Source organism: Rutilus rutilus, assembly GCF_951802725.1.
Source record: "Rutilus rutilus genome assembly, chromosome: 17".
Classification (NCBI taxonomy): domain Eukaryota; kingdom Metazoa; phylum Chordata; class Actinopteri; order Cypriniformes; family Leuciscidae; genus Rutilus; species Rutilus rutilus.
In genome coordinates, this window is record NC_140230.1 from 9,017,422 (window position 1) to 9,033,066 (window position 15,645).

A 15,645-nucleotide genomic window follows, 5' to 3' on the forward strand; every position below is an offset into this window, starting at 1 on the left:
TCTATGTCATTAATGTTGATAAAAGAACAAAAGACAAAGAGAAAATCATTCATTGCTTTTGTAACTTTAGTAAAGATTAATCTTTATTTAATTTATACAGAGAAGAATGTGCAGTCTTTTTTACATTGATACATTTATTAAATGTTTGTATATTTCCGACCTGACCTATAAAGCACTGAACCAAAGAATCCTGAATAAAATAAACATAACTGTTTTCAACATTGATCATAATAATAATAAATGTTTCTTGAACAGCAAATCAGCATATTATAATGATTTCTGAAGGATCGTGACACTGAAGACTGGAGTAATGATGCTGAAAATTAGCTTTGCATCACAGGAATATATTACATTTTAAAATCACAATATTATTATTATTATTTTTTTTGTGTGTGTGTGTTTTTAATCAAATAAATTCAGCCTTGGTGAGCAGAAGAAACTTACTTTAATCGAATGACAGCACTAATATAAACAAATATGTTGCAGTGTCCGAGTAGCGTGCTTTTTTATTGCCATTTTTCCTATTACATATTTTAGTAATCTTTTTTTGTAAATATTTTACTAATAAATTAGGAAAATTTTTGTGAAATCATCTTCAAATTTGGATCTTGGTAGACATATGGCTTTGATTTTCTTTTGATTATTTTATAAAGCATATTTTGCATAAATAAAAATATTTTTTTACAGTAAACTTCTAACCTTCTTTAATTTTTCTGCGCTTTTATTTTTTGAAGGGCTTTCACTTTAGAGTGTCTTCAAAAAAAATAAAAAAAATAAATAAAGACCAACCATAGGTCTGTATTCCAAAGCAATGCACTACAACCATTTAAGTTCAGATCTATGCTCAAAAAGAAGGGTGAAAGTTAGGTTAGGTTAAAGAAGAACAAAATAATTACAGCAAAATTAGAACGCAAAGGAGAAGCTTATGATGAATAAACAGACACACGTCAAGCTCATGTACAGTATTCCAGTGTTTCTTTCTCTCAGAGGAGCCGGTGACCAGCATGAGTGAGAAAACTGTGAGCATGAGTGAAACTGAGTTCTTAATGTGCTAAACAAGTTGAGACTCAGACTGCAGTGTGTATGTTTGCCGGAGCTTATCTTCTCTTTATTGTGGTGAAGGATAAAGATGATGCCGACTGCCCTGCAGTAGGGCTCTAGACTCGCACTGTGTCCCGGGCCGAGCGCAGAGCCCGTCTGTATTGTACGGCTGCTCAATAGTCTTTTCACTGTGATTGATGGGCCTTGTTCACTGCCATCTGGCTGCAGATAGATCACATAAATCACTGCCCCGAAACGCAGGGCTCCTGCGTTCATTATGCATCTGTACAAAATATCAGCCTCTTTAGTGGCCATTCACTGGGGCCAGACTGATGCATGAACAAATTCTCACACACGCACGCACACACACACACACACACGTTTAACTTAACTATCTAAATGGGATCATTGCATAGACTTCTATTGTTTTTTATATACAGCTAGCTACAGATACTACCGACTAACCCTTACCCACACACTAACAGAAAACTTTCAACAATAGAATTTTAACAATAACAAAACAAACAAAAAATACTTTGTTTATATATTGTTTTTTTTATATTGTTACCCAGGCTGCTTCACACACCCACCTCAAAACATGTGTCTCAATCTCACACACTCTCAGAGCATCAGACGTGTCTGCACTTACCATATACCTAACCTAAACGATTGGCACGAATAGGAACAAAAAACAAATAACTAGGAACAAATTTCAAGATTTGTGAAAATGACTGCCATGCATTTTATGTGCATATATGATTATGTAAGTCTTAAGTACTCATTTTAAACCACCTGCTTTATATGTAGTGTACGCAGTTGCAGCAATAATGAAAACAAATGGCTTTTCTTGAAAATTAAACAGGATACATGTAGATTCACGTTATTTATTCACGAGGTTTGACGTGAGGTTTCCACTGATACCAGCTACCTGAATACAAAATAGAAAATAAATCCCCACACAAAAAACACATACACAGAAATTGTTGAAATTTAGCAAAAGTGATGTACATAAAGGGAGATGGCATTAAAATTGCCAGCAACAAAAGGGAGGGTCATTTCTATTTCCCCAAACGCCCTCCTCCTCCTCCGACGACGACTCCGTTGTGCGCCTGTAATTACACCTTTTTGAGCAGAGCGAGGTTAGTGTAATTACTTCATTCACAGCACAGGATATTAGCATAGCTAAGAGGGCAATTTATTCAGCTTGGCAGGAGACACGTCTGTGTGTTATTGTGGAGATGAGTTATCCAGCCGTTGACAAACGCTGAGATCCCAGACGAAACCTTACAGTCATAATGGCTCTCTCTTTCCATCCATCCATCCGTCAGTCCCTTCATTTGAGTTGCTGTGATTGGATCTACCAAATCTGCCTACCTGGACGTGTTCAATCCCACTGCTGAGCATTCTGGTGTTGTCTTAATTGTGAACATTTTTACACAAATCATGTTGTAATCCTGCCCGAGGCTGCCTCTAATGAAGTGTTTTCTACAGTGAGTAAAGCAGTGAGACTATAGAGTCAGTGAAAAGAGATGTGCAGGATGCAGGAAGAAAATAAAATGGGATTGGGCTGTAATCGTTAGGCGATAGGGCTAAGTAGATCTGTGTGTCGTCTGCATAGCTGTGGTAAGCAATTTGGTTCTTTCTCATTATTTGGCTCATTGGGAGCATATACAGGTTGAACAGGAGTGGCACAAGAATTGAGCCTTGAGGGACTCCACATGTCATGGATGTCCACTCAGACTTATGGTCTCCTATACTCACATAATAACCTCTCCCATCTAAGTATGACCTGAACCATTTTAGGACTATCCCAGAAAGCCCCACCCGGTTTTCCAGCCTGTCAAGAAGTATGTTATGATCGACAGTGTCAAATGCAGCACTGAGATCGAGTAGTACCAGCACTGATAATTTGCCTGTATCAGTATTTAAGCGAATATCGTTTATTATCATATGAGTTTGGAAAACTCCCAGAGAGAAGTGAGGCATTTACCATTCTAGAAGATCTGCTTCTAAAATGTTTAACACACTTTTGAAAAAAAGATGTGGGAAGTGTGTCAAGAGTGCAGGTTGATGATTTTAAGGTGCTGTACGGTTTCTTCCAAAATTTTGCCATCAATTTCTTTGAAATCAGACATAGTAACTACTTTCTCAGGTGGTCTGATCTGTCTGACCCCAGCGCAACTCAAGGATGTGCTGATCACCTTTCTGATATTATTGATTTTCTCAGAGAAGAAAGAAGCAAACTCACTGCACTTGCTGTCTGAGAGCATTTCACTGGGAATCTGGCTTGGAGGGTTTGTCAGTCTCTCTACAGTAGCAAAAAGTAGTGTTGTTTAAATTGCTGTTTATGATATTTGAGAAGAAAGTCTGTCTAGCTTTGCCTAGTTCCATATTGAAAGCATGAAGGCTGTCTTTGTAGATGTTATAATGGACTACAAGTTTTGTGTTCCGCCACATGCGCTCTGCTTTTCTGCATTTTCTGCATTAAGCTCTATATTAGTAGAAAACCTGTAGTATTTTCGAATTACCGTGCTTTCCACTCTCATATCCCCCTGAGACGAGAGATTTCAGTATTTTTTGTCTGGAAAAAATCCTCCGATACGCAAAAATCGTAATTTTGCATCATCAGAGGATTTTTTGGCCAGAGGCTAAAGACATGTTTTCAACCCGCCCATAGAGGGTGGGATCTCACTCACAGAATGTACACATAGTGTCAGCCATCTTTTTTTGGAAGCTAAGCTAGCAGGCTCTTGTTCTGTGGAGAAAGCTGAGTAGTAGGAGAAAGCTGAGTAGTAGGGGTTACCATCCTCTTTTTCCCGGACATGTCCGGCCGTCGAGATCGTCCAAAATGTCCGGGATTCGGCTTTTGCTTTCTGCAGTCGCCATACATGAACGCTAAACAAGTGATCGGTTGATGTGCGTTTTAACATTGCTAAGAAAATTCCCGCTCCTCCGTGAGAGATACGAGACCGGTGCGTCTCACAGGTGTCGCTCATCAGTAATCACGCCACCGGCCTCACGTCGTTCTCCCGCGGTCCTAGCCTCGTCCTGCTCGCCACAGTAAACATGATGAATGGCGACTGTAGAACGCAAAAGCCGAATCCCGGACATTTTGGGCGATCTCGAAATCCCGGGCAGACTCGTCACGGAGACTCACTAGTAGCCTAGTTGTTTAACTGCGCTCTCTTACCGGTAGGCGTGGCTTGGGAGTGGCTTAGGGCAGCGATGCAAATGCATTCTGGGAGTTGTCTTTCATCCACATAAGCCAAAAATAAATTTTCTGGCTTTTCTCAGTCTAGAGAAAGCTCCAAATTCAAAAATAATTTCACATTTCTTCTACATAAATGACCCATTTCAAATACACATTCATCTTTCCAGAGGTGAAGTATCCCTTTAAGTGTATTGACCTGCTTTTTATTAATTCATAAAAAATAAAAAATAAATGACAAATTCCGTTAAATTCCGTGTTATACAGTAAATTCCGTTTTTATGACTAGATTGTGTCTGTGTTTTCCACATCGAAGAAATCATAGGGCCCTAAATGTTGCGTTGTAGCTGATGTATGCAGGGAAATTACTCAGTTGCTCAACTGGTCCTGAAAAATCTTTGTAATATCTGTAATAGTAATATCTGGCCCAATTTTTACTCGCATCTAAAATTTTGGTGTCATGGCCGGTAAAACATATTTATGGCCAGTAAATTTGGCAGGTGTGGCAAAAGGAAGGAAGGAAGGAAGAAAAGAAGAAAAATAGATAGATAGATAGATAGATAGATAGATAGATAGATAGATAGATAGAGACCCAGTATTTTTAGATGAATGTGTGTCCATGAAGACACAGCAGCAGATACAGAACAAAAGTGTGTGTTCTGTGAAAAGGTCCAAACCCCAGAGAGAAAAACGGAGAATTACTTCCTGTCGAGGACAGAGAGGAATGCTGGGAAACATCAGAGAACCAAGCGCTCAATTGAATGCATGAATCCCTGCCACTATCAAGGCACCTGTGGAGTTCACACAGGATTTACTCACTAATGATCCCAAACCAAGGAGGATATTAATAATAACAGCTAGAAGTTACAAGTTTAAAATACAAAAAAATTGCTTGCTACTGTATTCTTGTGCTCATTACTTTTTACCAATGTAAAAAAAGTTTTAAAGCATGAACCGAAAAATTACATTTTGTCGTCATTTACTCCAAACCTTATGAGTTTCTTCTGTTGAACACAAAAGAAGATTTTTTTAAACATTGTTGATAACCAGATAGTTGATGGTAGCTATAGATTTTTTATCCTACTATGGAAGTCAATGACAAACATCAACTGTTTGATTACCGACATTCTTTAAAATATCTTCTTTTGTGTTCAACAGAAGAAAGAAACTCATACAGGTTTGGAACAACTTGAGGACGAGTAAGTGATGACAACATTTTTGGGTGAACTAACCCTTTAATGAATAATTTATGTAACTTGGGTTTGATAAATAGGTGTAACAAAACAATAAATATTACAGCACTTGTAACTTCTTGGATAGTAAATGTTGTTCCATTAAACCAGTAAAGACGTGGCTCATCACTGACGCTGATTCTGAACTCAGCATCCAGCATAACCATCATCTGTGGATTTTACGGAGCACTTTAGCGTGAATAGAGTGCTGTGATGTCAACACGCTCTGCTGCAGGCTTGCTTTAGGAAACACACACAAACACGGCTGACTGTGTAATTACCACGCTAACGGCTGACCACAGGGAGCTAGGGGCAGGCTTACATTATGCAAATGATCTGATCTGAGGCCACTTGTCTTCCTTGCATGCAAATTTCAATCAAAAGCAACATGGGCCTCGTGAGTACACAGACTGAAGCAAAGGAACATACAAACATAAAGAGACACACATGAGCAAATTTCAGACAGGAGCGCAGCTTCAGATCACAAGATAATGGTACTCCTGATGGAAATCAGCTTCAAATAATGATCTGCATTTTCTGAATTAAGAGCTCAGACAGACGGTGTATCCTTTGACCTTCTGGTGAAACCCACACGAAGGAATCATGATGTCTTTACTCTTTTTCTAATTACACTTATTCAGAGAGAGGGGGAGAGAGAGAGAGAGAGAGAGAGAGAGAGAGAGAGAGAGAGAGAGAGAGAGAGAGAGAGAGAGAGAGAGAGAGAGAGAGAACAGAGGAAAACAGATGCATGAGTAAATCTAGCAGATCTTGTTTGAGTAAGACGCACTTTGACAGTTGCTTTCAACGTCCAAAAATATGTCAACAAGTGCCTGGGCCAGAAAACAGGAATTCAGTAACACAAGAAGGGTGACGCTGCATGAAGATGTCTGTCCAGTTTACTTACATCAGCAAATATGTATTCTGAACCTTTCTGTGAACACTAAATCTGACTCCAAGTTTTATTTGGAGGGTAAAAACTGACTAAAGCATCATGCCAAAGATCACGATCCCATCAGAAGAGCGATCACTACTCAGATTTTGACCATTTATCGTCATCATGTGTGTTACAGATGGAAAGTGAGGGATTCACGGTATCTTCTATAAAACCAAAGTACACGTTTATCCTGTCTTATTGTACAGACTATGAGCCCTATTTTAACAATCTAAGCACAGGGTCTAAAGCGCATGGCGCAATTGCACTTAGGGCGTGTCCGAATCCACTTTTGCTAGTTTAATGACGGGAAAAATGGTGGGCGCACACGCCGCATGGTCTAAAAGGGTTGTCCCTATTCTCTTAATGAGTAATGGGTGTGTTTTGCCCGTAACGTGCAATAAACCAATCAGAGTCTCATCTGCCATTCCCTTTAAAAGCCAGTTGCGCTCGTGCCATGGCGGATTCGCTATTTACATGGCGGAATTTGCAAGCGGAAAAACTGAACGCTTCTTTAGTGAGGAAACGGATCTGCTCGTGCGCGAGGTTAAAGTGCGCAAGCAGACCATCTACGGGACAAAGTAGACGTGCGTTGTGGACCCGCCTATAGGCACACATTACTAACGCACTCTTTAAATAACAAAAAAGAAATATTGACTTGCGCAATTGACTTTAGACGAGGTCTCAGTTCGCAGTGGTTCACAGTCTATTTCAGTTGCCTCAAAATAGCAACACGCCAACAATGTGCCTGAACACACCTCGTTTTCAGAAATGGCAAACACAAATGCATTTGCCATTTAAACAACGTGGTGCAGGATGTGAAAATAGAAACTGCATTGGGCTGAAACTAGCAAACCACACTTGCGTGCCTGGCGCCGCATTGCACTGGGTATATGATAGGGCCCAATATCTTCCTTTGGTGAGCATGTCACTACATACATATGTGTGTATCTAAGCTTTTTTAAGAGTCTAAGAGTTGTGTGTAAAGCAGGTTAAAGGACAGTAGACTCATCTAGATAGAAATAAAAGATCTAGGAAGAGATGCACCATGTGCAGTAGCTGTATTGGCTAATACTAGACTTATTGTCTGTCAGCACTGGTCTGAAGCTGGACAAAAACTAACCATTGTATATTTTTAAATCAACATTCATTATTGATTTTTGGCCATCAAACATTATATTGGTGTTTATTTCATTGCTAGCTGCTTAATGCATCACCTTCATGCATAAAACACAGATCAACGTCCACTGAAGCAGGGAGCTGGCAATCCCAATGACATTCATAGAAGCTGAAAGCATGAAATATTAAAAACATCTCTCTTAGCAGCACTGCAGTGCTCTTTTGTTAATTAAGAGCTTCTCTGACCATTTTCTCAGGCGGCTGAAATGCACTAATCAGTGCAGTTCTGATTAGTTACAGTAATGTGGCATCAGAAATGTGACGAGAACATTCTGAGCCACTAACTGGACTGATGCTGGATTTTGTCTTTCTGTGATAGAGCCACAAGGGCTGGGCTCTGCTGAAACTTTAATGATGTCATTAAAACAGCGCTGGAGGGCCAACACAACTTCCTGTTCCTGTCCAACATCACTCTACTATTCATAATCATCTTTCTAATCTTAGCTTTTGTTTAGTAATAAAATCACTGTAATACTATGCGCACATTAATTTTTTTTTTAAAACAACAACAATTATATATTTTAATATATCTTAAAACACAGCTTTCTCTTACCTTGTGGTCATAAGGGTTGTATGAGTGGAAGAGAGCGGAGAGATCTTTGGTTCTTTGTTTTTTCTGTGAAAGTGGAAAAACAACAACACACCAATATTAATGAAAGAAAATAACTTAGAGAGTCAAAAAATGATCTGAAGGCCAACTAAAATGACATGAAGACATCAGACAGTGGAATGAAGCAAGCAAACACTTAAAGAGAAGAAAATGAGGATATCTGCCCTCAAGACCTCTGTTTCTGTAATGCCTATAAAAGCCTATAAGTCCTTAATTTGTAAATGCAAACACTGAGCACCGAGGAGATGAATGATGGCTTTTAATGCAGTTAATTATTATGAGCAATTATTCAGCGTCTAGTTGAAGAGTAGTCATGTTTTACAGCCAATGGGGACGTGAAGAGAATTTTCGAAGAGAATTTAGGCTTGTTCGGCACTGCACAGACCGATTGGTTTATGACATCAAAGTATGTCTATGTCATGTTTCTATGTTTGTCTTGTGTTTGCCATGTGCTCCTCATGTCCCGCCTTCTTGTTTCCTGTTACCACGCCCCCTTGTTTGTCTGTCCTCGTTTCACTAATTGTGCTCACCTGATCCTCATGTGCTCTGGTCCCTTCATATTGTGCCTCTTTCCCTCATGTCTTTGCTGGTTCATTTTGTGTATGTACTTTGTGGTGTTTTCTGGTTTGTGCTCTTGAAATTAATCCAAATATCAGATTATCCTTGTTACTATTTTGTTTTGCTTAGCTTTAGCTTTGCTTAGCTTTAGCTTTTTAGTTATTTTCTTCAGTTCTTATTTTCCCTGTCAAGTGGAAGTCTTGCTTCTCTTTAGCGACTTTTTTTTTTTTTATCTTAGATCTTACATTTTTTTTACGTTTTTCATTAGTTTACTTTAGTTTTTTCCTGCCCTGTATCCCGAGTTCCCTAGCCACTGACTCTTATCTGCCTGGCAGCCTGACTGGTGCAGCTATATAACCCCTGTTTCAAGCCTCTGGTTCCCTGAGCCTCTACCGGGTGGCAAGACTGGTGCAAGACTGAGAAAATGAGTGTCCTGTTGAAAATGATTCAAATAACCATTGGTTTGATCTGCATCTGTCAATCTGACTGACACCAAACAGCACAAATAACAAAACGGTCACAAACGTATTGTTCCAAGTCAAGACCATTTCACAACATCTTCAGCTCACTGTCAGACGTCCTGTGACAACATCCATATCTCTCTAAGTTCACTTAATTAAAAGGAGCTAAAGCAAAACATTTCTTTAATTTACTTAATTGTCATCTGCACTTTATTTATTACGTCAAATTAAATTACATTTGTAAATTAAGTTAACAATCCATTTGTGTTGGGAATTAATCATTTTAGTTGCACTGACTGAAACTAAGCAGTTAATTCCTAGTTCCTAGCATGCTTTGCATAGGGCTGGATCAGGGAAGTAAATGTTGCAATGTTGCTATTTATTGTGTTTTAGTAAAGGGAAAGATGTTTAAAGTTCAGGTATGTCTGACATTTAACAGAGTTTCTGTTATGTTGATTTGCAGAGTGAAATATGTTCAGGGAACAGTCACAGTTTCAATATGTCAAATGAAATTGGTGTGATCTTATTGAATGAACATACATTTTACTCATCTGTACAATTAACCTAGTTTAAGTTAATAAATCTATTCAACTGTGTGAAAATGTGTGCCATTTTTTAGGTTAGAACAAACAAGTTATTTTGAGTGAACTCAGTCAATTGTGGAGTGATCTTTGGTCCTGCAGCACACCTTCTGGAGGTCTGATTTGCACGACTGGACCGAGAGAGAGAGAGAGAGAGAGAGAGAGAGAGAGAGAGAGAGAGAGAGAGAGAGAGAGAGGAGGCAAGAGGTTAGCGAAATCTCAGATAACAAAGATGGAGGCCTTCAGAGAATACACTCGCACTCCTCAAATCACACATCTTCATTCGGTAGAAAAATAGTAACTGAAATTTGATCAAAAAAGATGAACCCCAGAGTGACCTCGAGAGACTCAATATTTCAGCCTATTTGGGCCGCAGTCCTGAGATTACACCAGCCTCAAAGCAGCAAGCTGAGGTGAAAAATCATCTCGATAAGCCAAAGAACCAATTTTTTCCCTTTATTTGAAGTCATAGCTCAGCCTCACAGATGAAGGACAATGGCAAGATGGACAAAGGTCACTGTAGGGTTTTCGAAGCGTTTACATTTGACTCAAGCAGGTCTAAATGAGACAATCTTATCTTGTGGTGGAGTACTGCAGGAAATTGATACATTTCCACACAGATCTACACCTCAGGTTCCTCCTCTGCTGTGTCCCTGTGTATAAAGAGTAGGAAGACAAGCCGCTCCACCACTGCAAACAGATCACTTTGCACAGAGTGTGAAAACGTCTCAGGCAAATGGATATAATTTAGAAGCAAGTTGGTATTCATAAATCCAAAACGAATGTGCATCTGACACCTCAACAACTATGAAAGATGACACCTCATAAACTGTCCAGTTGCTTGATTCACTGCTCACATAAAAAAAAATAAAAATAAAAATAAAATAAAAAAACTTCACAGCAGTGAACATAACGGATACATCCGCCATCCCAGGACGAGTCTTTGGTTAGGGCTGGGTATTGTTCAAAATCTTTCGATCTGGTGCCATTTTCGATACCTCAGTTTCGATACCGGTTCCTAACGATACTTTTTTCGATACCAATTTTATGAAATCCATTTTAACAAGATTACATAACACATTACCTCAGAAAATTTTGGTTTTATTTTTTCAGTTTGACTCATGCTCCTTAGCCAGTGCACAAAGGAACAAAAAATGCAAAAAGGAACAAAAAATGTTTTATAAAGAGCTCATGCTCACCAAAGCTTTTTTTTTTTATTATTATAAAAAATACAGTAAAACTTGTAATATTGTGAAATAGTATTACAATTTAAAATCTTATTTGAATATATTTCAAAATGTAATTTATTCCTGTGATGTCAAAGCTGAATTTTCAAAATCATTACTTCAGTGTCACATGATCCTTCAGAAATATGAAAACAGTTTGCTGCTTAATATTTTGGAAACTATGATAATTTTTTTTTCATGATTCTTTGATGAATGAAAATGTCAAAAGAACCGCATTTATTTAAAAACGAAATATTTTGTAACATTACACATGTTTTAATGTCACTTTTGATAACTTTAATGCATCCTTTGCAAAATGCAAAAAATGCTGACTAACCAACACATTTTTGAACGGCAGTGTACATTCAGTAGGTTATAATTGCAATATAAACACTGTCAGAGTGATCAACAAGGTATGTCCTCATTTACCAGTCGAAGACGAAGCAACTTTCTGCTATTATGTTTACTCCGTGGCCGTGCACTGTCAAGGTCTTAATCATATTTGTCGTGGTACCGGTCTTTGCTGCAATTATTTTACCGCAAATACTGCATCGCGCGCTGTTGGCATAGAGCCTGGAGAAATGTACCCACACTTTTGATCGACTTTTCCACATCTTTAAGGTATTATGTGTGTGTGCTCGCGTCTCATATGTTCGCGGAGAGTTTGTGTGTGTGTGCTCGCGTCTCATATAAGTATGCGCGTGGAGAGTTTGTGCGTGCGTCTCATATGAGTAGCCTATGTGTGCGGAGAGTTCCGCGCTTCTCGTGTGTGTAGAGTTACGCAAACTCTACACATGTACATGTGCGTGAGCGACTTTATATGTGTTGTTGTGCATTTCATATGTATTTGTTTGAGCACTGACATTGACGAGTTAACCCCTTAGGTATCGAAATCTGGTACCGAACAACATGTCATTTTTCGATACTCGATAGAATCGAGGCATACTTTACATTTATGCATTTGGCAAACGCTTTTATCCAAAGCGACTTACAATGCATTTCAAGGTACACATTTACATTCTTATCAGTTCTTGTTTTCCCTAGGAATTAAAACCCATGACCTTGGCGTTGCAAGCGCCAACACACTAATGTTTGAACTACAGGAAAGCTACAAAGCTACAAAAATGAACAGCATACAACAGAGCACATATTGAGGAACACTATCCACAATACAATGCACTTAAATTTAACTTCTATTTCTTGTGTGATGACAATGAAATAATACTATCTGACTTTTAACTTTTTAACATTACTTTAAAATGTAAAGTAACCATTTATATTTCAATGATGATAATCGCTACTGCTGTGGAATAAATGCAAAGTCACGTCACAACAGTGACTTACATTGCATTCATGCTACATTTCTCATTTTTGTTTATACATGTGTGTTGAACATATTACTTGTTGAGCATGGTGTTGCTAGCATCATGCTCTACAGGTCGATCTACAGGATAACTTTATGTGATAATGTACCAAACTGCTGTTTGAAATGTTCATCACTACTTACTGTTCTACACTACCGTTCAAAAGTTTGGGGAAGATGTTTTTAATTAAAGAAGTCACTTCTACTCACCAAGGTAGATTTATTAGACAAAAGCACAGTAAAAACACAAAAATTGTGAAAAAAATATTACAATTTAAAATAACCTTTCGATGTGAATATATATTTAAAATGTAAATTACATGTAGTGATGCTTCATATATTTGTGGATACCATGATACATTTTTTTCAAGATTCTTTGATGAACAAAGTTCAAAAGAACATTTATTTGAAATATAATTTTGAATCTTTTGTCACTTCTGATCAATTTAATGCATCCTTGTTGAATAAAATTATTTTTCAAAAACTTTTAATAGGCAGTGTAGTAGTTGTAAACACTATAAGCAGTACTCAGTGTCTACAGTGAGCAGTACATTAATATTCCATTGTGAATATAGCATTATTTACAAGGTGAGAAACAGGCCCTGAACAATACACTTGACAAGCATTGAAACATGCGGTGTACATGTTGTGTTGAATTCGGTGAACAAAGAGGCCAAGATTCTCTCCTCTAGAGGAAGTGCAGTGACGACACTGTCTGTGCACCATCACAACTTCCATTCACAGTCAGTCTCATAGATCGCACAAGACCTCAGGATCTGCTGCTTCACCCACACCTTGTGCGGGTGAAATAGAGTCTGAGATGACGCACGGGAAAGATAACAAGCAAGCTGTAGCTCTGGAGAAGATGTTTCTTCACGGTGACTGAAAAATGGCTAAACGATTTGGAAATGAGAAGTCTGTTTTGTCTAAGCGACACCAGTTTAGTTGTTGTTTTGCTCCAGTTTTCCCCATGAAGCTGACATTGGTCGTTCCAGGCCTTGCCCATCTGTCTTTGTTTTAAGATGAATTTGTTTTCACATGTGTGGGTATTCCTTACTGATCCCTGTGCAGGAATGCTCAGAAAAACTGGCAGAAGCTTTGAATCCAAATCCCTCTAACTTTGACTCTAGGATGCTGCCTTAATTTCCCCTGGTTACAGACAAGCCGCCAAGGCAGACGAGCTGTCAAGGTAAACACCTGTCCAGCTAGTAAGAGCAACATTCCAAGAGATCATTCCAATTTATCTCCACTAACCCTTCCCTCATGTGGGAGTAATTATGCTGTTCTGGAGGCTCCCAGTTTTTCCAGCTCTGCCTGCATGCCAGATCTCCTCGGCCTGAGCGACCATTCGACGCTGATAACACAAAGCAATCCATTACTCTGACCAAGCCATTCATCACGCTGTGGCGGCTGGACCTCAACTATGAGATAAACGTGCTAAGAAACCAAAGCGCCCAACCATCCCGTGGCCCCTGGCAAACTCGACCCAGATCGTTCGGTCCCAGGCAGACATCTGGAAGTATTATTAATGCGCCATCCTGCCAGAGCTGACTATCTCTGATGGGTCTGGTAGAGGGACGCCCCTGTGCGGATGTAGCAGGTGCACCAGGTGGGTCCGGGAGATCCCACAAGACCCTCCATCAAACCTCCATGCTCCCGCAGCTACAGCAGGATTGACCCTGCTGTCATGATGAAATCTTTCCCAACATACTAGAGCAAAGAAGAGCAGGAATAACTCCGCTAGTGGCACACACATTCCAATCTTATCACACATGCTATAAGAACAACTGTTCTGACCCACAACATGAGTAATGAGTCATATGCATAGGTAGGAACCCCATCTACAATCTAACACAATCTTTAATACCAGGAAGATCAATCTGACACAGAAGACGTCTGATTGGGCCACTGCTTGCATATATGATCTTCATTACCTCTGATAAATAGACAGTGAAAAAACATCATAAAGGAATTGAACGGATTCTCAGAAATGGGCAACCCCATCTTCATTAGGGTTAATCACCATTCAGTTCCTCGGATCGCTGATGTTTTACATTACTGAAGGTTCCTGTAACGTGGGATGGATCGATCCATGCTGGAGAGGCAGTGTGCGATCACCTCAGAGGGAGAGGCAACAAAAGGAATGACATATGAAGAAGCTTTTATAAAAGAAACATGCAGGACGTTAGATGAAAGATGATCTCGGTGGTGAGAGCAGAAACACTGACTGTGATAGTTACACATCAGCAAGTCAAATAAAAGGAGAGTGAAAACACTGACTTCAGGAAAGGGTCCAGGAGACAATTTTTACGGGAGCACACATTAACACTGAGAATGTGCTGATAATAACGAGAGCCACACCAACAACTGAGACACAAAAAACAATAGAAGAGTTCTTTACATCTGACAGGTTTTGCTGCACAAAATCGATGAAGGCAGCTAAACTGTTCAAATGTGGATAGAAAGAACTACGGGAATCTCCATGTGTGAAGCCACTCTTCCTCTAATAGTTTGAGCTTCATTAGTCAGTTTAATTGTTTCAGTGGGGTCTAATCGCTGAGAAACTCCATAAGGCCATCACATCTGGGAGGCGTCTTCCAACAGCTGCATTACATAATGAAGAGTAATCGACAGGAAGATTCGCATTTACCTGTTGTCTGGAAGCATTTGTTAACAGGTAGGGTGATTGAGTATGGGTCCTGGTACTATAACCAGTGCTGCATATTGTATGAAGTCCAGAAACAGGCCATACTTCATCCTCAGCAATCTATTATGGGCAATCGGATTTGATATTATTACATTTTCAGCATAAACTCAGCCTGTCATTACAACATTTCAACAGTGTAATGCCGTAAGCCTAAAAAGCCATTGGAAATTCACACGCTCTTAAATATGCTGCATTTCACTCTTAAAGGCAGGGTAGGTAGGACTGTATAAAAATAAAAGATCCAAATTTGTTAAAACTTTCTATATATATCAATACATAATTAAAATGTAAGTACTCTGAAAAAAAGAGTATAAAAATCAAGTGACTCTAGACCGTTTAATCTGTATTAAACACAGCTCATTATTTCGATTCGGGACGAATCAAAGGATTGGCTTAGGCGACTGTCACTCTCTCGCAACCATGGCAACCACCCTTTTGCCACGGGATCTGCCCACTTGCGCGCGCACGTTTGATTTGAGGAATTCAAGAGGCACGGAACCTAGGAATAGCAAAACAATGGCAGAGAAAGAGCAATCAAAATTCACATT

The 15,645-nt window shown here is 39.2% G+C and overlaps 1 protein-coding gene across 1 annotated transcript in view; it reads right to left on the minus strand.

Moving 5' to 3' along the window:
* cdkal1 (CDK5 regulatory subunit associated protein 1-like 1) overlaps positions 1-15,645 on the minus strand; it is a 392,997-nt gene that overhangs the window by 45,152 nt on the left and 332,200 nt on the right. Inside the window, exon 12 of the mRNA XM_084385852.1 lies at positions 8,145-8,207. Coding sequence (XP_084241978.1) covers positions 8,145-8,207 — 63 coding nt within the window. The remainder of the gene's footprint in view (positions 1-8,144; positions 8,208-15,645) is intronic.